The sequence below is a fragment of the Xiphophorus couchianus genome, chromosome 10 (assembly GCF_001444195.1).
Source record: "Xiphophorus couchianus chromosome 10, X_couchianus-1.0, whole genome shotgun sequence".
In the NCBI taxonomy this organism is placed as follows: domain Eukaryota; kingdom Metazoa; phylum Chordata; class Actinopteri; order Cyprinodontiformes; family Poeciliidae; genus Xiphophorus; species Xiphophorus couchianus.
Genome location: NC_040237.1, coordinates 1,866,727 through 1,893,632, shown reverse-complemented (window position 1 = coordinate 1,893,632; position 26,906 = coordinate 1,866,727). Strand labels below are relative to the sequence as shown.

At 40.0% G+C, this 26,906-nt stretch overlaps 2 protein-coding genes across 10 annotated transcripts in view; one reads left to right on the top strand and one right to left on the bottom strand.

The window, feature by feature from the left end:
- The first annotated feature begins 287 nt into the window (after positions 1–287).
- On the top strand, positions 288–17,286 carry vwa2 (von Willebrand factor A domain containing 2). The gene is made up of 14 exons (XM_028029629.1): positions 288–412; positions 6,130–6,191; positions 8,492–8,566; positions 9,473–9,606; positions 9,693–9,802; positions 11,306–11,503; positions 12,144–12,277; positions 12,382–12,511; positions 13,141–13,196; positions 13,279–13,386; positions 13,915–14,496; positions 15,465–16,016; positions 16,387–16,509; positions 17,140–17,286. The coding sequence occupies exons 2-14, from the start codon at positions 6,140–6,142 to the stop codon at positions 17,268–17,270; spliced, it is 2,385 nt and encodes a 794-aa protein (XP_027885430.1). The 5' UTR covers positions 288–412; positions 6,130–6,139; the 3' UTR covers positions 17,271–17,286.
- A 925-nt stretch (positions 17,287–18,211) lies between these two features.
- Positions 18,212–26,906, bottom strand: part of afap1l2 (actin filament associated protein 1-like 2) — a 57,524-nt gene continuing 48,829 nt past the window's right edge. For all 9 annotated transcript variants that reach the window (XM_028029619.1, XM_028029624.1, XM_028029621.1 and 6 more), the window contains 8 exons: positions 23,107–23,252; positions 22,920–23,031; positions 22,580–22,819; positions 21,206–21,464; positions 19,343–19,516; positions 19,070–19,257; positions 18,769–18,981; positions 18,212–18,677 (listed from right to left, as the gene is read on the bottom strand). In XM_028029619.1, coding sequence (XP_027885420.1) covers positions 18,651–18,677; positions 18,769–18,981; positions 19,070–19,257; positions 19,343–19,516; positions 21,206–21,464; positions 22,580–22,819; positions 22,920–23,031; positions 23,107–23,252 — 1,359 coding nt within the window. In that variant the 3' untranslated portion in view covers positions 18,212–18,650. The remainder of the gene's footprint in view (positions 18,678–18,768; positions 18,982–19,069; positions 19,258–19,342; positions 19,517–21,205; positions 21,465–22,579; positions 22,820–22,919; positions 23,032–23,106; positions 23,253–26,906) is intronic.

The following is a 26,906-nucleotide window of genomic DNA, read 5'->3' as shown; positions in this document are numbered from 1 at the left end:
GACGTCAACACAAAAAACTCAGTGGCGGGTTGGCCTATTATGCATTTATAATCTATATTTCTGCTATAGAAAATCATACTTTCTATGTCTGAATGGGTTTTTATGGTCAGATTAGATTTGCTAATGGAAAAAGTTACATCACTGGACATTAACTTGACAGAAAAAGCAACGCGCTGTTTCGCTTTTACACACAATAAAAAAATTTAAAAAAAACAAGACAGGGAGTTGGGTCGTGTTTCTTTGTTACGCCCCTTCCCCGGCGTTACGCTGCGGGATGAGAGGAGACACGCAGGTACACTGGAGGTGCTCATTAGCAGGGAGGTGCAGTTGTTGCTCTTTGAAGCGAAAAAACCCAGCAGCGGCAACGGAGAGAGGAGTTCTGGAAGGGCAGGTGGATACGGCGCAGCGCAAGGTGAGGAAACGGGGCAAATTCTGGGGGTGCGTTTGTTTTGGTCGCCTGGTAGTCGCGGATAGAATGCCCTGGATTGTAAAGTGCAGCGATGTGTTTCCTGGTACTTTAAAGTGATTGTCATCAAACTAATGGACTGCCATTAATGGAACTCAAGTACTGACAGTTGTGTAGTGGAGGAAGGTGATCACTGATGGCTATTTATGATCTATTCTTTATTTGTCTGGCGTGCAAATTTGGATTTGGATATCAAAACTTCAAAATCAATTGCTTTGCTTGGTAATTAGGCAAAATGCTGTTAGCAATGGAAAGCTAACAAGATAATTGATTTTTTTTGTGCACAACACAGATACTGCAGCAACATGTTCAATACAATAGGCTATTATTTTAAATATTTAGTGAGATTAAAATCAACAAAAAAAGCAAAGATTTCTTGTTTTAATCTTCCAACGTCACCTCCATATGTTCTTTTAAATATCAAACACATGTTGAGATTTATCACAAAATATATCAACTACATTCATCCATCAGTCATGCAGTCGTGACAATGAACACATTTTTCTGACTTTTCTCTTTTTCAACAACAAACTGAAAAACTTCTAATTAGTCTTGCGCCATTTTAAAATGTCTACTAAGGTGAGACTTGAGATTTATTGAGGAGGTTCAAGTTTAACTGCTGCCATTTAAAATCTGGTAATTTTTTTTCAGCTCTAAGTTTCCAATACATGCATCTGTTGTGTGGTCTGCCTTGATTATACCAATAAATACAATTTAAAACCAAACTAAGTCAATCATAAACTGGGCTTCTGTGGAGAGAGGAGCTGATTTGAATTAGGAAGGCAGAATGGCTACTTTAAAAGGAAAATTTAAATCGTTTGTTAAGGTGTTCTCTCACAATACTGTATCACAAATACATAAATACATGTATAACAAAATGGCTTGACAGGGAAGGATTTTGCTGCTAATAAGTTGCACCCAAACCAACCATTTCCCTAATTGTTGAGAAGCAACAATTATCAACAAAAGTAGATTTCCTGCATGTTGGAGATGACAGCTGAATTAGTAGCTGTGTTACCTCCTTGTTATGTTGGAAAATTCTGCAGAGACCTGATTATGTATTATTATGAGGCAGGAGTGGAGTTGAACATCAGCACAGAACTTGTAAGAGAATTGCATAGAAATGTAATTCCATTTAAATTTTGTCCACAAAAAAATTCTGCAAAAGTTAATCTTCAAAACTTTACCTCCAAAGGTTTCCCTGCCAATATAGTGACCTCCTAGTGACACAAGCTAAAAAAAAAAATTTGCAACAGATGGAGTCCAGCGGCTTCTAGCCAATCAAATTATGCCCCTTTGACCACGTGACAGTAGTGCGCTGGGATTCACTGGCGGATTGTTGCTGCCGCCAAATTCAAAACAATAACAATAAAACCTCATGCATAATTACACAGAATATAAACTAAACATTATACATTGAATGGGTAAAAAAGTTACAAAAATTAAGTTGGTTAGTTGAGTTAACTAGTTTCTGTGGCTTGTCAGCCAATGTAAACAACTTGTTAACATTTTGATGCTGACCCCTGACATGTGACCCATTTATGACAGACCTGAACCTGCAAACCAGAAGGTAAAACCATGAAAATCAACATCAAACAAAACACCCCAGGCAGAGAGGGGGGCCAAAATGCATATTTGTGTTTTAATTCTTTAGTTCGACAGCTGGAGTGTAAAGATTGCACAAAATCTGCATTTATGCAGCTAAAATAATTAAAAGTCCTTTAGTTTATTTCCAGGCGATTTTATATTATTTTGTTAATTAATTAAAGCACAATATCCTTTCTATTTCTAGTGTTCTTAAGCAAAGTTGCACAATGTTTCTTTGGATCTTATGTGATTTTTCCTGCAACCCTAGATTGGAAAATTGTTATCTAATTTCAAAGATCTCTACACAGGCAACTTTTTCATTTGAACATTTTACATGAATCTATGTTCGATGTGAAGTTTTATTTTATTTTTTAATCCTTAGGGAGTTTTCCCCTTGCACACTGATCCCTCTCTGTGTGTGGTTTCCACCTTGCTTTTGCAACACATTCCACGGCGTCGGTCTACATTATTATGCCATGAATTGGAGCTGCACCTTTTAATCAGACAGATGTTGCGCTAAACAAAAGAATTTTCACACTCGTCTTTGTTGTATTAAATGTGGTTATTTCCGCTGAGTCATCCTAAAGCATTTTAAACCGTTAGGATGTTTCTCAAAGTAACACGCGCCACAAATACAGGTTAGTTCTCTGGATTTTCTATGAAGTCGGTTCAAGAAGTAGCACTTCTTTCTAATTACAGTGCACAGCGTGGAGGCACTTTCCGACTCCAGAGTCGTTTCAAACCGGCGGCACATCCTTATAGCCCCGCACAAACGTATTTACACTCTATGTTGCACCCTGAGTCATTGATGTATTTTCTCGTGATTTTATGTGCTAGACGAGCACAATTGTGCATCATTTTTAACTGGGAAAAAATAATCTGAAAAGTGTTTTTATCCTTAGCCCCCTTTAGTCTAATACCTCTAACATTAACCAGTGAAACCGCACTGCAAAAACACAAAATCTCAGTATTTTTGCTGTAGTTCCTACTGCAAATATCTTAGCACACTTGAAATAAGTAACATTTTTCAGCAAGATATAGGAGCTTATATTAAGTAAATAATTCCTCAATATTTATAAAATAGCATCAGATTCTCTGGCAGTTTTTTTTTTACTTATAACATGGGAAAATGTCTTGTCATAAGTGAAGTAATATGCCAGAAGAACTAGTAATTTTTAAAAACAATTAGGGAATTATTTACTTAAAAGAAGCATATATATTTTGTTGAAACGTTATTTGTAAGTTAGTTTTTGTCTTATTTCAAGTAGAAATAGACAAAAAGTACATGGTAAGATTTTGTGTTTTTGCAGTTCAATTCCTTCTTGAAATTACCTTATTAGTACTTACTAGTATTTATTAGCTTACTGTGCAATGTTGGAAGGTCAGATGAGACAATCAAATCCCCACGGTGAAACAAGGTGGTGGCAGCATCATGCATTACAATCATAAGTCTTCTTAACTTTTCTTTATATAAAAGTTAAAAAGATATAGTTACTCTTTTTTTGTTTATCTTTCAGGTAAAATCCAAATCTTTAATAACTATATGGTTGTAACCTAACTTAAAATGTGAAAATGTTCATAGTGGTTACTATTACAGTAGCATGTGATTTGTTTAGAATCTTTTTTGTTTCCATGAAGCTTTTGACAATCTGGTAAAATGGTAAAAAAAAACAATTGTTGGAAATCACTCATGTCTTTGAATACTTTACTCTGAAGCATGTCAGTGATCTTGTGACGTTTACAGACCAAAACGACACTAGAAAAAATAATTGGCTGTGCTTAGAAAGCAGAATTAAATGCATGAACAACAACTTTTCCCCCCCTCCTGATTGGATTACAAAGGTTAAGCAAAAAAGTTAACTGAGCTCACAACCCGACCTCATAACTTCATCTGTCATCTGTCAGCGTTGTTTACTTTATGGTCGTTGTTGGCCACACATTTAGGTTTGAGGAGATGCAGATAAGGTCTGATTAACTCTGGCTGCTGATAAGTTTGGGCCATAATATCCTGGCTGCCACTCAGCTGAACACACAGAGGTAGGCAAAGAGGACAGACGTGCCAGGGAGGCCCTCTGTGTGTGTGTGTGTTTCTGAGACAGAGATAGAATTGTGTGCAGGACGGAACGTCACTTTAAGAGGAGACTCTGTGTCTCTGATAGAGATCTGCAGAGCGGACGTGGCGACGGCTAGCCGAGAAGACCAGAGACGATAAGCATCATCACAGGACCTGGACGCACCGTGGAACACTCTCTGCTACGACTTGATGACAAGAGATTTCATTTTTCTCCACTGGGGAAGCAGTTTAAGACATGCATGCTTGCAATAGGAGGCAGACAGGCGTGCCTACATAGAAGGAATATGAACACACACACAACACACACACCTGTCTTAAAAGTTGGCAGCTTCTTCACAAGCATTCCTCTGGATCCCTCCACCATCCATCAGTTCACCAAATTAACCTATTCAGCTCTATTTCAATAAAAAAAGGGAAGTTCTCCTAAATGTAATATGTTCATGTTATATTTTAATTAGATATAATCCATCAAGTCTGGGGAAAATGTTTAATAGTGCAAACCCATAATAAAAGATTAAAATCTACTGTGAGTTGGAATAGTTGTAAAAATGTTTCCACTTTAAAACCACCAACTTTAATTTGTTTTATTGGAATTAAATGTGAAAGTCCAACAAGTAGTATTAGTGAAAGGTACAAATACAAACAATAAACTAAAACAGTGGTGTTAAATACAGACTTTTTTGTACGTCTCTTCCAGTTATGAAAATGTTCAGAGTGAATTTTTGGCTCATTGTTCTAACTCAGTCAGATTGGACGGAGAAAATCTTTTCAAGTGTAAACGGTGTGGTGATGCATTCCCTGTTACTCAGATACCCCTAAATATAATCCAGAGCCACCAACTACATTTAGAAGTCACATGATTAGCAAATAGTAGGCCTGGAATATGTCACAACATTGCAGTAAACAATATCAATTTGTGAAGAACTGAATTTTTTGAGTGCCAAAAATGAAAATGCTTTCGAAGGTAAGAGGGTAAAGTCATCGAGTAGTTTATGGCTTAAACAGGTTCTTCAATAAAAATGAGTTGTTAAGATGTAAATAGAATCTTCTATAATAGCTTCATTATTTAGGGTTTGTAAGAAACCCAAAGCGAAAAGACATTAACACTGTTGATTTTAGTATTCATTAATTCCAAGTCATTATATAGTCTTATTAAGATATTGTGGCGATGTAGTAAAAGACATTTGTAGTAAACAGTAGTAAAATTGTATTTTTAATAAGTAGCATTAGTTGTGCACTTTGTAAAATTTGCATTTCTGGAAGAGCATTGCAGCAGATTGACTTTTTACAGCGTACATTACTGACTCCTAGGAGATAAATACAAATGCATTTCACTTTTATTCTCCCATATTTTTATTTAAAAAGAAAAAGAAATTCTTGCATTTTCAATTCACTTCTGTGACCTACATTTTGTTCTGTCTAAAAAACAAATAAATACACTCAATGTATCACAATGTGAAAAAGGTCAAGGATACTTCTGCAAGGTGCTGTTACACTAACTCACCAATTAAATGCCTGTTTCACACACATTCCTCAGAACTCCTTCCCCCAAGCTTATCAGATTCAACGTTCTTCTTGCTTTAAGGCCTAGTCAAAACAATTTCATGTGCCTACTCTTGATTTTTAGAGGGTGACTAAGAAGTCAGCTTTGCGTGCTGAAATTGTTTTTCCACACATGGAGGGAGATGAAATGATTTGGTTTATTTTACTCATACGTTTCGTTGAAAAAGTCATGCTAATAGTACTGTAATGGCTTCATACTAATATGGACATATTAGTATGTCAGCGGAAGAACTTTTAAAAAAGTACAGTTACCATTAAAGTAGGTTTTTAAAATATTCACAAATGTGTTCATTGACACTTCCTGCTGTAACTTTATGTTATTTATGTCAGAGCAGAAACACAGCAAAAACATTTATTTTGTAAAATGTTTATTTTTCTGAGCTTTCATCATGCATTTTCTTGCTGACATCTAAGTGTGTTTTCTTGTTTGTGACTGCAGGTGTCCCAACATGTACCGTGATATGTGCACTGTCCTTCTGTTCATTTTGCTGCTCCTTCAAGGTTGGTTGATGGATTATATTGTTTTACATTTTATTATTGTCTGGTGTACTAACGGAGGAATAGTTTACATCATGGACGTCACTTTTAAGGAGAAATATTCTGCAACTTCAAGATGTGTATTTGGCCCAAATAGTGGAATTGTAAGAAATGTTTGACTTTGGATGTTTTTCATCAAATCATAAAAGAAGTGCATGTGTACAAAACCAATTTATTCTGATACCACTAAATAAAATCTAGCACAACAATGTCATTTCTGATTAAATCACCCAATTAGTAAATATAATCATGTTGGAGCATAGTAATGAACAAAGAACATCATGAAGACCAAGGAAAAAACAAAGTAGATCAGGAATAAAGTTTTATGCTGGGATAGGTTATACAACAAAATCATTAAAGACTGCATCACATTTCAGACAATTTCCTGCACTTTTACTGTTTTTTCAGAAAAAACTGTCAGTTTTCTTCGCTGTTAGCTGGTGTGCTACCTTTACCTTCCCTCAAATGAGCAACATTTTTGATATCTAAATGTGCAAAGAAGTTATAGAAATGACAAAGCAACATTTTGCCTCTTCTTCGTAGTCAGAAGTATTGGTATTTGCCTGAGGGAAAAGGAGGGATTTAGAGGTAAATATAATCTTGAAGTTGTTTTCAAAAATGACAGCTTTAGCAGCAGGTATAGAATTTATGATAGGTCATTTGAAGACTTTGAACTTTTCAAAACTCGACTGTTTCACCCTCTTCTGTGAGTCTGCTGTCAACATATTGCAGAAATAATTCAGAACTAGAAAATTCGATGTAGGACAAAGGTGTTTTTGTTAAGGTAAAACTGTAGAGCAAAAAGTTCCCAGACTTGCGTGGAATTAATGTGAAATCCACTGCAATTATTTCTGCAGACATTAAAGACACAAGAGGACCTACGGTGAACAGACAAGCTTTTTGTTCTGAGCTTTGAGGCCTCACTGACCGTGAAAAAACTGCCCACTGCGGCCCCTAAGCTTTCACTCTGAATGATGTTGGAATCGGGGTCAGTGTGGTGAAGAGGTCGGAGCAGGCTGCTGGTTTGCAGGTGGTGCTTCCCTCTAATGATCGCTGGCTCTTTTAGTCACCTGAACTGATGGTTTATGGTATTTTAGGAAGACTAATATCATGGACAGTATAGTCAGACGTTATTATTGTCATCATGACTGTTATGTAATGTGTTTTCTTTCCTTTTACTATGAGCCGGTAGCTCAGTAACACTCCTTTTTATTACTTCCTTGCTTTTCCCGCTGTTGGATCTTTGTCTTTGTTCATTGTTCTGGCGGTTGGGCTTTTCTCCAAGTCGTCCCTGTTATTCAGGCTGTTTTTTCTAGACTTCCTGTGTTTTCAGCCATGCTTTGGTTTCTGTTTGATTGTTTTGAGTTTGATTAGTTTTTCACCTGTATACCCTTAAGAAACAAAATTATATGGCAGTTTATGGGCAAATATCACTCAATACAATAAGCACCTCTGGAAAACCTTAAGAGCCCACTGCATTGAATCCCATTGAAAACCTCCTGGTTATTCCACCAAATATTGATTTCTGGACACTTCCTGAATTAAAACGTTTGTTGTTTCTAAGTGAAAATATATATCAAAAATATCTCACCAAAACACACAAAAAAGACTTTTTTTGTAAATTGAATAGTGAAAAGATGAGAACACTAATGATGCGTTCACACCAAACGCGTTGTCCGCGTCAAAAACGCGTCTGATGCTTCAAGCTCGAAGCGTGTGCATTTTTGGAGCGTTCACACCAAACGCGTTTCGAGCGTCGAGCGCGGCGCGATTTGAACCGTTTGGAGGGCTTTGAGCATTTCACGCGTCGAGCGTGTCCTACTCGTCTGACGCTCCACATAGACGTTGAATGTAAACCTGACGTTCAAAACGCGTTTGAGCGTCAGGCGCGTTTGGAGTGAATGCACCATAACGCGCTTATTGTGAAAGCACCACTAAAGTATGTTCTTAAAACTGAGCTGCATATTTCAGAAGTGTGCTAAATTAATTTTTACTCAATTAAACAAAAAAGGGAATTAAGTAAGAAGAATTTGGGTTTTTCTGATTTTGTATTTCATTCCTCTCACAATCTGTGTCAGATTTATCTTGAGGAACTTTGTCCAAAATACCTCAACAAATTTGACACAAAAACTCCAAGATAGTGTTTTTGTGTCACCATTTTGGGAAAATGGTGGTTCAGACACAAATATCTAATGAGTTTTAATTCTATATTACATGTTCAAAAGAAATATAGATTTTTATCCTTACCTTCATGTCCCTCCCAGTCACGCAGACGGCCTCTGTGCAGAAGATCCAGACCAGCCATGAGACCATAGCAAAAATCAACTCAGCAGCAGAAAGTGAGTATTTAATGCTGTAAAAAAAGTATAAAAATATGTAGTGAATGTAAAACTTTTAAATGTAGAAAACCAAAAGTGGAGGTTGAGCTGAATGGCATCCAACTAAAATATACAAAACCTCCTTTATAAAGAGGTTGGAGCGTTTTGAACATGCAAGAACAATACCAAAACTTCATCTCAAATTCAAAAGTAAGCAGCAAGTTAAAAAATACAGAAAGAGGCATTCAGACGAGAAAGGGCTGTTTTCATCACTTTGTGACATTTGATTGTAGTTTAATGTCGCAAACATCTTAAAATGAATTGGGATCCTTTCTTGTGCATTTAGAGAAGACGCCCAATAACAGTGCAGGTAATTACTCCTGCTACTCCATTATTCAGGTGAAGGTGTAAATCTTCATAAGATAATACTTTCAAACCCAATATTGACACTTTCATCTGTTGTCAAATAAGAATAATTCAGTCAGTTTTTCTGACTTTTGTGCTACTGTTTGTTTTATTTAATAAATAATCTGATTTGAGTCACTAAAAACATCTTTTGTACATTTTTAACAAAATAAAAAGAGTGTGGTACTTTGTAAAATCTACTGGAAAATACTTTTTGTGAGTTAAACTTAGTACAGCATTGAAAGCTCTGATCATATTTGCCTGACCGTCATTAAGATTAGCTCTATTTAATTATATAATCAAAACTACTGAAACATGTGAAACTTTATTCAAAAGTGGATTTAATGAGAGAAAAATGTCCCAATGATCTCGATGTTGGACTCTCTTTACTGTCAGCAGCACAATAACTGCAGTGTCCCGCTTACTGGACCGTGAAACGAACACGAACGTGCGAGGAAGTTGATTTAATGCAGGAATGTCTGGATAGAAACTATTTTTGTGTGTTTTTGTGTTCATGGGAAGTGATGCAGTGCTCAGCAGTCATAGACATCCTCTTTCTCATGGATGGCTCCTACAGCATCGGGAAGGGCACCTTCGAGAGGGCCAAGCATTACGCAGTCAAGCTTTGTGAAGCCCTAAACATTGCTTCAAATAAGGTTTGTTCTCCATCAAAACATTGTTTTCTTCCTCATGCTCTACATCAAAATCAATCAATATCCCTTTTTTCTCTGGATCGGTGCAGGTACGAGTCGGTTTGATTCAGTTTGGCTCCATTCCTCACCTTGAGTTTCCTTTGGACTCGTTCTCCACCAAGCAGGAGCTGAAGAAGCACTTAAAGAAGATTTCATACAGGTGTGTGAAAACTTCTGGTTTGCCTCTGTTCCTTCTCTAGAAGCAAAGATAGCAGCTGAGTTGGAAGAAATAAGAAAGAGTCCTCACTCTGTTCTTTTTTGTGTCACCAGCAAGCAGCCACACATTCATTGGCATTTTTCAATTACAAAAGTCTTTTTGTCAAAAAACCCCCAAAACAATCTATGTTCTGGTGTCTGAACATAGATTGTTCATGTTTCCTGATGACACATATTCACATATTGGGTGTGAATATGTGTGAACATAAGTGTGTGCATAAGACTGACGTAATACTGTCAGGAACATGAAAGAGTCTTTGTAAATGTTTACGACTGTTGTCAATAAGTGGCATAAATAGTGACACTTAATGCATTAAAGTTGCATTAAAAGCCCATGAAGTGAAAACTTAGCATTAAAAGTGTCATTATTTAACAAATGACACTTCATGACAACAGTCATAAACATTGATGAAGACTTCATACATTTTTTTGGCAAATTGCGCCGCTGAGGGCGGCAGCACGTTGGAGCAACTCTGTGCATTTATTGAGATTTTTGTTTTTCTTTTCAAACATTCATTCCTTCTTTTTGGAAGAAAATTGCTTTTTTTTGGACGTCTGCTCCTTCTTGTTTTGGATTTTGTGTGGTTGGACTTCTTTGTATTGTTGCTATATTTTGTGGTGACGTGTAACCATGGCAACAGGGTGGTTTACGACAGAGATCAGCTGATCCACTTGGGAAAAGCTGAATTTATTTAATTTCCCTTTTGGGATTTGTCAGGTTTGTATCGCCTAGACAGGGGTGTCAAACTCCAGTCCTCAAGGGCCGATGTCCTGCAGTTTTTAAATGTGCCACAGCTACAAAACACTCAAATGAAATGGCTTAATTACCTCCCTTTTGTGTAGATCAGTTTTCCAGAGCCTTGCTAATGACCTAATTATTCTATTCAGGTGTGGTGCAGCAGAGGCACATCTAAAAGTTGCAGGGCAGTGGCCCTCCAGGACTGGAGTTTGACACCTGTGATAGAATATTGAACAAAATGCAAGAAACAGGAAAAGACAAGAGAGTTAGATTCTTTTCACTCGCGAGGTGAACAGACAGAGATGTGCTTCAGTTACAATCTCCACCTATTCTGAAAGCACATCCTGCCTGCACCTCTCTTTTTATTGAAAATCATCCCTAGTTACAATGCACGTTTCAGCTCTAATCACAACATATGCAGCTGCAACGTGATTCACATTTCATAAGATAGACTAGAACATTTTACTACAAACAGTATAACTGTATCAGCACCGTTACGCTATCATTTTATAAACATGAAGAATAGGATGTCCTTCTGCTGAGCAGCCGTCTGATTAGAACTGGTGCCGGCTGTCTCTGCGTCCTTCAACATACTCAGAAACATGCTGATTAGTATTTATATAGGTTATTATTTTAATTCTATCAGGATTAAAAAAGTATTTTTGAATTTAAACTTGATGAATCCTGTTTAAACGGTTCTCTTCTCAGAGGAGGCAGCACCCAGACAGGCCTGGCTCTGAAATACGTCCTGAAGAAAGGTTTTCCGGGCGGCCGCAACTCCTCCAGCGTCCCACGCGTCGCCGTCCTTCTGTCCGATGGCCGGTCTCAGGGCGGCGTGGTCCAGGCCGCTGCTCAGCTGAAACAGACGGGCGTGGTTTTGTTTGCCGTCGGTTTGCGGTACCCAAAGTGAGGGTGATGATTATTGATTCATTTCAGTCATTTTTAACTTTTCCACACACAAGCAAAAAAGAAAAACACACTCTGCTGAACAAAACAAAAAACATCAGGAAAAAAGCAAAATACAAGATAAAACTAATAGAGAAATAGACAATATTTAAATTTCTGTCCAAGAAAAGAGCACAAAGTATAGATCAGAAAAAAGTGTAGAATTTTTCCGGTATATTTTTCTAAACTTCTGTGACTTTGTCTGTAGAAAAACTCGTAAAAGAAAACATAATCAAACCTACATGTACTTGTTTAGCAGATCATTTTTATATTTTTACTTATTTAAATAGTGAAAAACAAAGAATTAACTCCTCACTACACACCTAAACAATTGTACTTCTCGCTTCTAGTTTTTTAAACAAACCTTTCTCTCTTGACTAAAAGTTTTTCTTTAATATTAAATCACTTCTGCATTCACCTTGGAAAGAGTTTCCAGTAAGCTTTGCACATGATCGTAAAGTTTTATGTGGTGTAAAAAATATTCGACTAGTTGGAGGAAAATAATCAGCGAAATAGTAATCATGTGCAAAGACACTTTCAAGGACATGTGGTAATTCGCGATAAAGTTTCAAAACCAGCAAACTACCAGTTTGTTTTACAGATGGGAAGAATTACACGCCCTTGCCAGTGAGCCAGTGGAAAGTCATGTCTTCTTGGCCGATCATTTCCATGATGCCGTTAACGGCCTGTCCACATCGCTGAGCATGCTCTCTTTCTGCAGCGCTACACCGGCAGGTGGGAGTCGTTTTCCGATTATAAATCTTTACAGACCTTTTCCTTCATTTGGTTAGGTTTGTCTCGGCGTTTCACCTTTCGTCGTGTCTCGTCTCGTCCTTCAGGCTGTCGGGCCGAGTCCTTCCCCTGTGAGAGGAAGACACTGGAGACGGTGAAAGAGCTGCAGGGGAATTTCATGTGCTGGAAAGGCTCCAAGGGATATGCCCCGTCCACGTCTCTCTGCCCGCTCTACAGGTCAGTCAGCATGGAAACCTTTTTCATTCAAATAAAAATAGTTAAAAAAAAAAACTCTTCACAGTTTGATTTAGTTGTTGAAAACTGTAATGATAGGCTTGAAAACTATTTCTGGCTATTCCTTAAAATTTAAACAAAACTAATTTGTAATTGTGTGTTAGAACAAAAAGGATAAATTATTTAAGCAGTTTTACTAATTAAAATCTTGGAAGCATGACTTGTGTTTCTATTCAGCCTTCATTATTATGGTACTATTTAATAAAATCCACTGTAACTAATTGCTTTTGAAGCATATGGTAAAGTCCACAGCAGGATTTTCTCACACCGTCCTCTTCAAGAGCCTGCTTTGGGAAAACAGTGTCTTTAGTCAGAGGCTTCTTCAAATTCACTACAACACAGACTGCTACAAGAGATCTTTCCTGCCATTACCATCTACAATAACTCTGAAGAATTTGACTTAATATGAGTTACAACATTTAATTCCCATCTGGGATCAATAAATTGTTTTTTGAATTGAATTAATTCAAAAGTCAAAGTTCTTTTTTTCAATGGCCCTATCCTTCTTCTGTAGAAATTTTTTGTTTTGTTAACTAACTAACGTTAATGAACAACCCTCATGTGTTTCACAGGTACAGGAAAGTTTACAGGAGACACCAGACCGTCTGCCATAGGACTGTTTGTTCAGGTGAACTTATCCTCTCCTTCCTTTGCCTCCTGCTGCTGTTTGCTCTCCTTAATGATGCTGACCTTCTCCTCATCGTCACTAGACCCCTGCGACTCTCAGCCCTGTCTCAACGGGGGAACCTGTGTATCACAAGGTCTAGAGCTCTACCACTGTGTGTGTCCACCTGGCTATGGATCAGACCCACACTGTGGTCAGTAAAATCCCGAGCTCAGAGTCTTTTGTTATCAAACTAATTTACAATAAATCCTTGGAGGTGGGTAAAGTACCCCGAAATTGTACTCAAGTAAGAGTAACACTACGTCAACATATTTTTACTCAAGTAAAAGTAAAAAGTAGGCAATATTTGGTAAAAATATTTTAAAATTACACAATCTAATGGACAAAAATATAAAGTTACATGGAAATTTTGGCATTTTAAGGGCAAAAATGACAATAATTCACGTATCAGAAAAATAACCAAATCAGGCAAAAATATTTTTTTTCCAAATCAGTTTCTTTCAATAATAAAAAAATATATATAAAACTTTTACAAAAACTGCAAGTGTGTCTGATGAATTTTTGGTTAAAACATGTTTTGTTTTTTCATTCAGTGGGTAGAAAATCCAGAAATTTTACTCAACTACTTAAATTACACACTTAAAAGTAAAAAGAACAGCCTAGTAAAAAAGTTACTCAAATAAAATTTACCAGTTACTTCTGAACTCTGGTGCTCCCGCAGCTCCTGCTTTGTCCTTGGATTGCTCCATTGATTTGCTTTTCCTGCTGGAGGGCTCTGCGACGCTCACTTTAGAGGGCTTCCTTCGACTCAAATCCTTCTTAAAGCGCTTCCTGCAGACCGTCGTCGGCTCCGACAGCCCCAGTAAAGTCGGCCTGGCCGTGTTCGGTGGGGAGACCAGAGTGGAAGCCCAGGTCGGGAGATTTAAAGGAAACACGAGGAATCTCCTGAAGGCTGTGGATGCTCTGCAACCACCTGGTGGTTTGCCCCTGGCGGGCCAGGCGCTCCGACATGTGACCCGTCACGGCTTTGTGAGCGAGCCGGTGTTCGCCGACGTCTCAGATGACCTCCCCCGCGTGGTGGTGCTGCTCGCCGCCACACCTGCTGCTGACGACGTGGTGGAGGCCTCAAAATACGCGCGAGACAGAGAGATCTTCTTGATCGGGGTCGGACCGGAAAGACTGAAGGCGGAGCTGAATAATATCACAGGAAATCCGCAGAGAACTCTAACGTACTCGTCACCGGACCGGCTCGTCGGGAAGATACCGGAGCTGAAGGCCAAGATCTGCAGCGTGGACACGCAAGGTAAACGCTGTCCAGATGTGACTAACTCAGATATTTCACAGCAATTTATTGACACGTCTGGTAAAAATGTCCAAAAAGACTTAACATGTTCTATTTTTATTTTCTTTGAAAATGTAGAAACTTAACTTTTATTAAAAATGTGTTTTTTTACTTATTTCCTTAAAACTGTCACCATATCATGACAGTGTGGAATGAAACAAATAATCTGTGAAAAAATGTTCCTCTGCATTCTCCCAGTGCTAACTACAGAAATACATGACATGGTCAGAAAACACCAATCAGAGCCTGGAGGAGTCTCAGCATTGTCAATCATGCTTCGGTACACACTGCTCACACCCTCAACCTTGCTCTCTGCTATGCTTCAGGTTATTCCTGACATCACAGCATGCCACAGATGCTAAGCTAGTTAATGGTAAGTTGTTTATTTGCCATTAACACATTTAGCAGTGAGTACATGAGCATGATTGGCAGCGCTAACACCTTCCTCCTGGCTCTGATTGGTTGTATCTGACTGGTAGTGGTGCTTTTCTACATATGGCAGTAGTCGCTCTAAGAGGAGGTGGAGGAGCTTGATTTTTTTTTTTTTTCAAATTTTCTGTATATCATTCTGCCGTTAAACGGTGTGAAATATGCAGAAAGAAAATTGTAAAATACATTATGCAGCTTTAAGTCCAGATAAAATCAGTGTTATTAAACTGAAGCATTTCAAAGCAACCTCAAAATTGTTTCATATGTTTCACTGCTGGCAAACATATACCTAAACATATATATTTTTAATGTAGTAGCACTAAAAATGCGGCGGCATTGATTTAATGTTTAATCTATTAAATCCACTTCAACAGTTTGCACACTTGAGTGTCCCTTTAGTTTTCCTTTTCTACCTACATAAACCTTGTAGGTAGAAAGTTGATGTATGCATGCATGCATTTATATTAAATACTCTCCATTTTGTTTTTTTTTGTTTTCAGGATGTCTGGGTCATGCAGCAGACCTGGTGTTCGCCCTGGATGCCTCCGTTGGAGTCGGCCGTGAGAACTTTGCCACGCTGCAGGACTTTGTGCGAAGCATCTCTGTCCAGTTTGACGTAAACCGCGACGTGGCTCAGGTCGCCCTGGTGGCCTACAACCGCAGAGCCACCACCGTTTTTGGCCTGGACGCGCACGAGTCCGGCTCTGCCATCCTCAAGGCCGTGGGGGAAGCCAGCTACATGGGCGGCGGGGTGTCAACCGGCGCGGCATTGCTCCACATCTACTCCAAAGTCCTGACCGTAGCCAACGGCGCCAGGCCGGGCGTCAACAAGGCCGTGGTGGTGGTGACCGACGGCTCGGGTGGGGACGATGCCGTCGTCCCGGCTCAGAAGATAAGAGACAGCGGAGTTTCGGTTTTTCTGGTCGGCATTGGAGACATGCAGAGAGACAAACTGTTGATGATCGCAGGTTCAGAGGAGTACATGATTTCTGTACCAAGTTATGAGGATCTCAAGTACTTTGAGGACGTGCTGGTTCAGATGGTGTGCTCAGGTAAAAATAATGAAAACCATTTGTTCACCTTAAGCTGCTAAAACAGATATGATATAATCACTTTTATTGAATTTTGCATGATTAAGTCTTGTTTCTATAAACTCAGAGCCTCATGTAGCTCTCTGGTCCCTCCACCGTGACTCTAACAAAACCAAAACATGAACAGAAAATGGAAATGTTTTTGTTTATGGATGCAATAAGAGATTGTCACTTTAGCAGCTTTTCTGTAAGTTCTTATGCAAAATATGTACATTATATCTACAACAGGTTTTGAAACTATACCTATTTTTCTTCATTTTCCACCTAAAAATGCCAAGTCACTTGCTTTGATGATCTGCTTGCATGAAAATAGTTGTTTTGTTTTTGTCAGAGGTGAGAAAACCTGTGAACCTGTGCAAGCCAAACCCGTGTATGCATGATGGCATCTGCACCCTCTCAGGAGCCAGCTTCAGGTGTCTGTGCCACGGCTATGAAGGGCCACACTGCGAAAGACGTAAGTGCTGCTAACGCTGCAGAAAAAAGAACTAAATCTTACCAAGTATTTTTGATCTAGTTTCTAATGCAAATATCTTAGTATAGTTGAAATAAGACAAAACAAGGAAGGAGCTTGTTTTTAGTTAATAATCTGTTTAAATTTATTTAAAAAGTACAAGTTCCTCTGCAAAATTATTTCACTTAAACATGGAAAAAAAAATCCTCATCAGTGAAATGATCTTTTAGTGGAACTAATACTTTAAAAAAAAAATCTGTATTGAGGAATTATTGACTTAAATAAAGCTATTGAAAAGTTACTTGGAAGTTAGTTAGATCTTATTTCAAGTGCACTATTTGCACTAGAAACAAAAAAAAAATAGTTGGAAAGATTTTATGTTTTTGCAGTGAATGAACTCCTTAATTATTTCTCAAATTCTTCAACCTTTTTTATTATGCTTATTGGGCAATATAACATAGGAGTGAGAAGAGTTTTGAAGCGATGGCGTTATGTGCAAAGGGTCAATACTCGTCTGGAAATGGAAAATACTTCAAATTCCTGACTCCTCCAGATTACATTTGCGTTGAAGCTAAAACTTTTGGCCATGACTGCAGATATCAAGACCTGTTCTGCGCTTTTCTTTCTTTTCAGGAAGCGGTAAAAACTCATCCAGAGGGGATGTTCCAAAGCCTGCTGGTCTGAGGAAGAAGAGCAGACAGAGGAAGAGCCACCAGGAACTCCTGCGTCATTATAGACTTCACTGCCGGAGACACGCTGCCTGACACAACACAAATAATACAGAGGAACAAAAACACAAAACACATGAACACTTTAAAACCAGGGATGTTTTTGGAGTACAGGGAAACCTGATGTTTATTCTTTTAGTATTTAATGTTGGACCCCCTACTTTTGTAAAGTTTTTTTTTTTTTATGTCTTTATACGCTGACTGAATAATAATTGAGCTGGCTGTCTAAAAATATAACCTCTGTTAATAACATCATCTTTGTCCCGATTTTGTTCCTAATTCCTAAATGTTTCTTTACTTTTGACGCTAAAAACTTCACCTCAGGATGATGGACTGTCATCTTAACTTTACACAAAATAATTATGGCTGGATAAATATAAATAACCACTTTTTTGATAACTGTTAAACATTTAAATATGGTTGGCTTTCTGGCACAGACGCGGCTTATAAGGATGGTCCACAAAATGTCAGCAGGGTTCAGGTCACAGCTTTTGGGGCAGCCATTAAGAAATGGTGATGTACGAGTTCGTACCCCACATTTCTGTCTATTTTCCCTAACAATTAATTTAGTAATTGACTATTCTGACGATTAGTCGAATAAAAAAAATTTACATTATGCAAATTTTTATTTAACCACTTACGCCTTTTTTATTCAACACTAGAAGATGCAAATAAATAAATAATTTAAGTCAATTTTTAACTAAGAAAATAAACATTTTATTGTCTAAAATGCAGTAATGTAGCATTTCTTCAGTGAATTTGACCCAGGTGAAGCTAAAACTATACCACTCGAGGATATTCGAGCACTCGACAGAATATTGATCTGAATATGTTGTGTTTCACAGCAAATGAGAACATTGTTTAAAGAAACCAAAAAGCTTTTAAAAAATAAAATGAAACAGTAACTGTTTGAGACAAACTGTATCCACTTTTTGTCAAACAAGATTGAAAATATAACATGAAAAACAAGCAGTGTGTTTTTTTTCCAGGATATTTTTTTTTATTTGAATAAAAAGTGCAGTTTTAGCTAGCAATACAAACAAGCCAAAAGGCTGAATAAATGGTGTACATCTATTTACATCTTGGCTACCAGCATACATGAACCAAGCTACAGTCTAAATTTTACACAATAGACAATTTAGTAAGGGGATTTTTTTTTTTCTGTTTAAAATATTTAGTGGTTTTAAAATGTGCTGCACTCTTGTTTCTGCAACACTGGCCTTAATGGAGTAACTTAAATTTGCTCCTTTGAAAATAAAACAAATGAGAAAAGTCATGTTATTAGGGAATCCAGTGGCGTTCAAGAAGTTTTCAGCATCTGCTTCGGTCTCCTGGCCTTTTTTAAGTCTTGGGAAGAAATCAGGAGGTTTAATTCCACATGGTTGTAATATTTGTGCAGATTCAAGAAGCTTCCATCTAAGCAGTGGATTTTTTCTCCCATTCCTACAAAAAGAAAAAGCAAAATCAACTTTAACTCAAAAATAATGACTTAATTAAAGCTGTAGCTTCAGCATTTGTTGCAGTCCAGTCTCACCTTGGCTTTCTGCAGGACGTTTCCTTTTGTGGCGATGATGGAAGTGGGCCTGTTTTTAAGAGTCAAGGCAGAGTTTACAGGACAATCTGCACTCACGCTGTTGTTGGAGGGCTGGGAAGATGACGAAGATGATGATGATGGTAACGGTGATGCTGCTTGTGTTGATATTGATAATGATGATGTTTGTGGATGAGGCAGGGTTGCAGCTTTAGTCTAAAAGACAAAAATGATGGAGAGAGAAAGTGTTGAGTTCATGCACCAAACGGATGAGCCCTGGGTATTTAGAGCGGGAGAAGCTCACTGCCAGGGAGTCCTGGAGGCTGCTGTCCAGTGTGGTTCCCAGTGTGAAGGGTCCTGATTCCACCTTCTTCAGACTTTCCTTCACTTCTACCAGGCGGAGCTCCACCTCCACCCTGCGGCGCTCCGCCTCCCGACATGCTTCCTCCTTCTGCTTCAGACAGGCCTCCAGCTGAACTTGCTGCTTAGGATCTGAACACACCAGACGTCTGGCTGTCAAAACCTTTACAGAAAACCTCACAGAGACGAGTGACGGTAACAAAGCATTGAGCTGTACCCTGGCAAGCGCTCAGCTCCTCCTTTGTTTCCCTCTTTTCCTTCTTCAGGTTGGCCAGGCTGCTCCTCACCTCCTCCCTCTGCTTCTCCAACCGATCGCGCTCATCTATGTAGCGCAGCAGGTCTGCCTCGGTGCGGTTCTTGCCCAGTTTGATCTCAACGGCACTGGAACTCCCTGAGAATAAAACATCGGTATTTGTTAGCAATATCACAACTAAAAAGAAAAGTGAATCCTTGTAGTTGTTTCCTGTTACAGTGGAAATTTTTCAAGCTACTTTCGGGATTTGTTTGGCAGGTGGATCATTCCGGGCGGTCTTCAAACGGGTTTTACTTTATGTGGTAACTAGGTCGGTGACGATAACTATTTTTTCTAGACGATAAATTTTTCCAGAACTTATTACGATAAACGATAATATTGTTGTTTTGAGACCATTTAAAGTAATATAATGGTAATAGCATAATGATGATTCTAAAAGATTAGTAAACTTTAAATTTTAATTAACTGGAACTGGAAGACATTTTAAATATCCAAAATAAATAAACAAAACAACAAATTAAATTAATTTTGAAGTCTTGGTAAACAAAATTACCCTTCAAAACAAGGGTGAGTTGTTTTGAAGAATAAAAGCACCAACCTGAAGACTTTTATCATCCAGACAAATGATAAATCATGCCAATGGAAATTATTGAATTTGTTTTAAATTATCAGGCAATTAATTGATTTATTGATTATTATGACAGGCCTAGTGGTACATACTGATACCCGCACATTGATAAAATTATCTCTACATCAAAAAATTAAGTACCGTACATTTTTTATTGATTTATTTATTTAGAGCAGATAAAAAGTAAAAACAAGAAAAAATACATAAATTAAAACAAATTATCATGTCTAATTGGCATTCAACTTTACATTATCCGCCTGAACAGGAGCAGGTAAAAGATCTTATGATTTCCTGCCCCTCTCACACTCATTAACTTAGAAACATTTAAATATCCAAACACCAGATAAACTTGAATTATTTCCACATTGTATGATACCTAAATCTCACATTCTCATTCTGAAATGTACAATTATTTATACATTTTTAATATCATTTTTGGTCCCTGGGGCACCCATTTTATACAATATAGCTCCTTTTTAAACAGTTTTTTAAGATGATTTATATTTGCACCTTTTTGTACTCATCATTTAATCCATTCCATAAATCTCTCCCACACACTGAAAAAAAAACATTTTTGGTTGTTCTAATACACTGTTTATTAAAATTTTCTTCTTCTCTTAAATTATATCCCCCCTCTGTGTCACAAAATATTTCTGCATATTGTCTTTACTGTGTGGAAGTTGATGTTTCTTACTGTAAACGAATTGTACGGTTTTAAATTTTACAGGGTCCCAGCAATTTAAAAAAATAATGGATTGTATGTTCTCAATATCCTACTTCATGTCAAATAGATTTTCTTGTATTTCTTGTATTTTACTTGGCAGATCATTTAAACCTTTACTTTTTTAATACCTTCCTGAATGAGATTAGAAAGGGAGGGATTGGGCAAAATCTGCAGATCTTGAATAGTGCTGGTAATATTCTTTGCTCCTCCAGTCACTTTTATGGTGAATATAGTGAAAAACTGCACATTATGTTGACCTGGCTAATTTAATTTGCTTTTAGTTCTATTTAAAAAAGGATAAGAAAAATAAAAAACTCTGAAAAATAACGATTTCAGTGTTTGGATTATAGAACTTGAAGCTGTAATGGGTGAATCTTTCCACCAGATGGAGCCATTCCACATCGCTCAGGAACACAAGGCGGCCATTTCTGCCTCAGTACCGCTTCTAAATCTTGATGTCATTGTTAGAACTTACCTATGGTGTGAGCCTTTGGCCGTGTTGGTTGTGGGCTGTGAGGGAGCCCAGTTGGACACTTTTGTGCTCCAGGCAAACTGAAGCCTTGAGGGACGCCCAGGCTGCTCCTCTTTGACGTCTCCTGGCTTTGAGTCTTGACAGGCTGAGATTGTGAGGGACTCCGTGATCGCTGCTGTTCTGCTTTGCTGGAGGAAGACGCTGAATTTGGTCCATTTAGCACAGGGGTGGAATCTGGCTCGGTGCGGTTTGTTGAAGTGGCCTGGAGATTAAAGCATGGATTGATTTAATCTGTCTAAGTGTACAAAAAGGAACTCATAAAAATGACAAAGCATGGAATAAATCTCCATTGATTTTAACTATCTATTCAGGTATTTATACTACAATCCCACTTTAAGGCCTGAAAATCTTAATTTCTTTGCTTTGCATCTTTATTTTATTATTTTATTTAATAATGACAGCATGGGAAAAAAGTTCACTCTTCTGTTAATGACACTCAGCCTGACAAAATGACATAAAGAAGCTGGATGATAAATTTTTTATGCTTTTCTGTTTAACATTAGACTACATTTGCTAAATATCCATGGCTACATTGACGATACTCAGCTATAGTTTTCCAAAAGATTTGATAAATCAATTCATTCAGACGAATAGTTCCCAAGCTTTTCAGGTTTTGACCTCAACAATTGTCACTACAAATTGTTAATAACGGCGCCAACAGCACCAACATTTGTAACTGCACTTCCTATCTATTGTAACATTTATGGTACAAACTTGCTTAACCATTATTATGTTATTCATTTCTAAGCAAGCTTTAAAGAAACTTATTCATTCTGAGACATCTGCCATCATGATCATGTTTTTAGGACATCCTTCTTCCACCAAAACAACTAAAATGTGAAACTAGTAAATTCATTTCCAACATCCAGACTGAACTACTACAAACCTATTATTCTTGGAATGTCCAAAGAAAACAAAAATCAACAAAAACCAAGAGTTATCTCCAATAGCTACTTATTACTTTCACAATAAAAATAAAAATCTTAATTCTAACATATAAAGCTCTGAATGCCGTAATAAAGATTTAATTATTTAACATTTTCCCTCAATGGTAGACTTTGTACTGGTTATTTTTAGAGTTTCTAGAAACTAGCTCTAGCTAGCTCCTTGTAGAATCATTTCTACTTCTTTCTACTATAAACTTTCCAAATTGGAGTATCAGTACGCTAGGATAAAGATTTTATTTTCTTCTTCACACCTGAAAAGCTTTCAGACCTTGTTTTTGTGGATTTTACTTCTACTTCCCATGCACATCTATTGTTTGGGATATTTAGACGTTCGGCGGATGAGGGCTGGGACAAATCTTAGATTATCTACCTCTTTAACTTGGCAAGAGGAATCTTTCTGGCCCTCTCCTGGGATTGGACAAACTCTAGGAGTAAGAGGCGGAGAAGCTTTGGCTCCGCAGGCTGTGTGGAGGAAGGAGCGCATTGGGACCAGGTCCAGGTAAATTCTGTTGTCGCTGTCTTGTTCTGTGACATTGTCTGGCTGTGTTGCATTGTGATCCTGGGGATTGTTTTCTTCCTCACAGCTCGGCTGGGTATCCTCCTCAGCATCCTGCATGATATGGTAGTAGGTTGTTAGTGATGGGAAGCAGCCAGATGATTGTTGTCAAAGTGAAACCAAAAAATTGGGGATTATTTGTTTCCAAGCCTACCTCAGGATCAGCTATTGATGCCACGTCATCGTAAATCTCATCAGAGTTTTGAGGAATAGAAGGGAGGGTGTCTATGTACGTATTTGACTCTGAATATCTCCTTTGCATCAAGCTGGAGAGAAACAAAAGTCTCAGCTAAAAGTTTCATGGCAATGGAGAGCTGTGACTCCTCGGGTGAATAACTTACTGAAAGGAAGTCTTTGCGGCGGTGACGATGGTGGAGACCCTTTCGGAGTCAACGTAGTCGTACGTCAGGTCCTCCGGGTCCGTTTTGGTTCCCGTCTGTGACAGCAGGAGGCCCAACCAGTGACCCATATCTGCTGAGGTTTTCGCCTGGGAGAAGAACGGGAGGAGAAAAGAAGGAATGTGCGCTCAATGCAAAACAAACACTTGCAACATCCTGGGTCTAAAGCCACATGGGTTTATGTTACATGCCATCCATCACTTTGGATTAATGAAATGATTGCTACAACAGTATTTAAGATGTGAACAGTTTGCTACTTACAACATGTAGCAAAACTATTCAAGCTTTTCAGATTTTGTAATGTTACAGCTTCAAACTTCAATGTAACTTGTTGAATTTTATGTGGCAAACCAACACAAAGTTGAGCACAAATAAAAATATGAAAAATTTTGTTTACATTCATTCATTCCCCTATAATGTGATAACATTAAATAAAATTAAGAAGTTCTTGAATAAATCCAGTTAATCTGCCTGTTTTTTAATGAACATCGGTGAACAAAAAGGACTGTGGCAACGATGTGGAGAAATCTAAACCAGGGTTATGTCCTAAGCAATATTTCAACATTGATGTGGCTTCTCTGAAGGAGATGCAGACGTCCACAGCTCAGGTGGTAGAATCGATCAAGAAGACGTCTACAAGTTGTGCTCTCCACCGAATTGGACTCAATTGGCAAGACTGTATGATTTATCATTTAAAGTTTGCCCCAGGCCATGAAGAGGTCTCAGCGCTCTGTCAGATTATAGCCAAACTGAACTTTTTGCTTGAGAGGAAATGTGTAGCAGAAAACTAACACTGCACATCATCCTGAACACACCATACACATGGTGAAATGTGGAGGTGGCAGCATTATGGTTTCTTCAGCAGGAACAGGGAAGTTTGGCAGAGTAAACGGGAAGATGAATGAAGCTAAATACAGGGAAATCTAGGATTAGAACTTGTTAAATACAGGAAAAAAAGACTTAAAATTAAGGCAGAGGTTCAACTTCCAACAGCATGACCCTAAACATATAGATTCAGACAGAGCAACATGAGGATAATCTACATCAAAGCACAAACCTATTTGAAAATCACTGAGGTTCAGCCATTTTACAAAGAAAAATAGGTAAATGTGGTCTCTAATCGCAGTGAACGGTTGCTCTATAAAGTCAGGTTTGTAAGAGGCTGAATTGAACTGCATGTCATACTTTTAAAAGTTTCCTTCCATTTTGGTACTTTGCGTAGATTTACCACATGACATCATAAAATCTCCCCAAATATGTAGAAATTCATCCATCCATCCATCCATCTTCTTCCGCTTATCCGAGGTCGGGTCGCGGGGGTAGCAGCTTCAGAAGGGAGGCCCAGACTTCCCTCTCCCCAGCCACTTCTTCCAGCTCCTCCGGGGGAATCCCGAGGCGTTCCCAGGCCAGCCGAGAGACATAGTCCCTCCAGCGTGTCCTGGGTCTTCCCCGGGGCCTCCTCCCGGTGGGACGTGCCCGGAACACCTCACCAGGGAGGCGTCCAGGAGGCATCCTGACCAGATGCCCAAGCCACCTCAACTGGCTCCTCTCGATGTGAAGGAGCAGCGGCTCTACTCTGAGTCCCTCCCGGATGACTGAGCTTCTCACCCTATCTCTAAGGGAGAGCCCAGCCACCCTACGGAGAAAACCCATTTCGGCCGCTTGTATCCGCGATCTCGTTCTTTCGGTCATGACCCAAAGCTCATGACCATAGATGAGGGTGGGAACGTAGATCGACCGGTAAATCGAGAGCTTCGCTTTTTGGCTCAGCTCTCTCTTCACCACGACGGACCGGTACAGCGCCCGCTTGACAGCAGACGCTGCGCCAATCCGCCTGTCGATCTCCCGCTCCCTTCTTCCCCCATTCGTGAACAAGATCCCGAGATACTTAAACTCCTCCACTTGGGGCAGGACACCCCCCCTGACCCGGAGAAGGCACTCTACCCTTTTCCGGCTCAAGACCATGGCCTCGGATTTGGAGGCACTGATCCCCATCCCGGCCGCTTCACACTCGGCTGCGAACCGATCCAGCGAGAGCTGCAGATCACGATCTGATGAAGCCAAAAGGACCACATCGTCTGCGAAAAGCAGAGATGAGATCCTGAGGCCACCAAATCGGATCCCCTCAACACCTTGGCTGCGCCTAGAAATTCTGTCCATGAAAGTGATGAACAGAATCGGTGACAAAGGGCAGCCCTGGCGGAGTCCAACTCTCACCGGAAACGAGCCCGACTTACTGCCGGCAATGCGGACCAGACTCTGACACCGGTCATACAGGGACCTGACAGCCCGTATCAAAGGGCCCGGTACCCCATACTCCCGGAGAACCCCCCACAGGGCTCCCCGAGGGACACGGTCGAACGCCTTCTCCAAGTCCACAAAACACATGTAGACTGGTTGGGCGAACTCCCATGCACCCTCCAGGACCCTGCTGAGGGTGTAGAGCTGGTCCAGTGTTCCACGACCAGGACGAAAACCACACTGCTCTTCCTGAATCCGAGGTTCGACTATCCGACGGACCCTCCTCTCCAGGACCCCTGAATAGACCTTGCCAGGGAGGCTTAAGAGTGTGACCCCTCTATAATTGGAGCACACCCTCCGGTCCCCCTTTTTGAACAGGGGAACCACCACCCCAGTCTGCCAATCCAGGGGAACTGCCCCCGATGTCCATGCGATATTGCAGAGTCGCGTCAACCAACACAACCCTACAACATCCAGAGCCTTAAGGAACTCCGGGCGGATCTCATCCACCCCCGGGGCCTTGCCACCAAGGAGCTTTTTAACCACCTCGGCGACCTCGCCCCCAGAGATTGGAGAGCCCAACCCAGAGTCCCCAGGCTCCGCTTCCTCAGTGGAAGGCATGTTGGTGGGATTGAGGAGGTCTTCGAAGTACTCTGCCCACCGGCCCACAACGTCCCGAGTAGAGGTCAGCAGCACACCATCCCCACTATAAACAGTGTTGGTGCTGCACCGCTTCCCCCCCCTGAGACGCCGGATGGTGGACCAGAATCGCCTCGAAGCCGTGCGGAAGTCTTTCTCCATGGCCTCTCCAAACTCCTCCCACACCCGAGTTTTTGCCTCAGCAACCGCCCGAGCCGCATGCCGCTTCGCCCGCCGGTACCCATCAGCTGCTTCCGGAGTCCCACAGGCCAAAAAGGCTCGATAGGACTCCTTCTTCAGCCTGACGGCATCCCTCACCGAAGGTGTCCACCAACGGGTTCGAGGGTTGCCGCCGCGACAGGCACCGACAACCTTGCGGCCACAGCTCCGATCAGCCGCCTCGACAATGGAGGCACGGAACACGGTCCACTCAGACTCCATGTCCCCCACCTCCCCCGGGACGTGTTCGAAGTTTTGCCGGAGATGGGAGTTAAAGCTCCGTCTCACAGGGGATTCCGCCAGACGTTCCCAGCAGACCCTCACAACACGTTTGGGCCTGCCAGGTCTGACCGGCTTTCGCCCCCGCCACCGGAGCCAACTCACCACCAGGTAGTGGTCAGTGGACAGCTCCGCACCTCTCTTCACCCGAGTGTCCAAGACATACGGCCGCAGATCCGATGAAACGATGACAAAGTCGATCATCGAACTGCGGCCTAGGGTGTCCTGGTGCCAAGTGCACATATGGACACCCTTATGCTTGAACATGGTGTTCGTTATGGACAATCCATGGCGAGCACAGAAGTCCAGCAACAGAACACCGCTCGAGTTCAGGTCGGGTGGGCCGTTCCTCCCAACCACGCCCC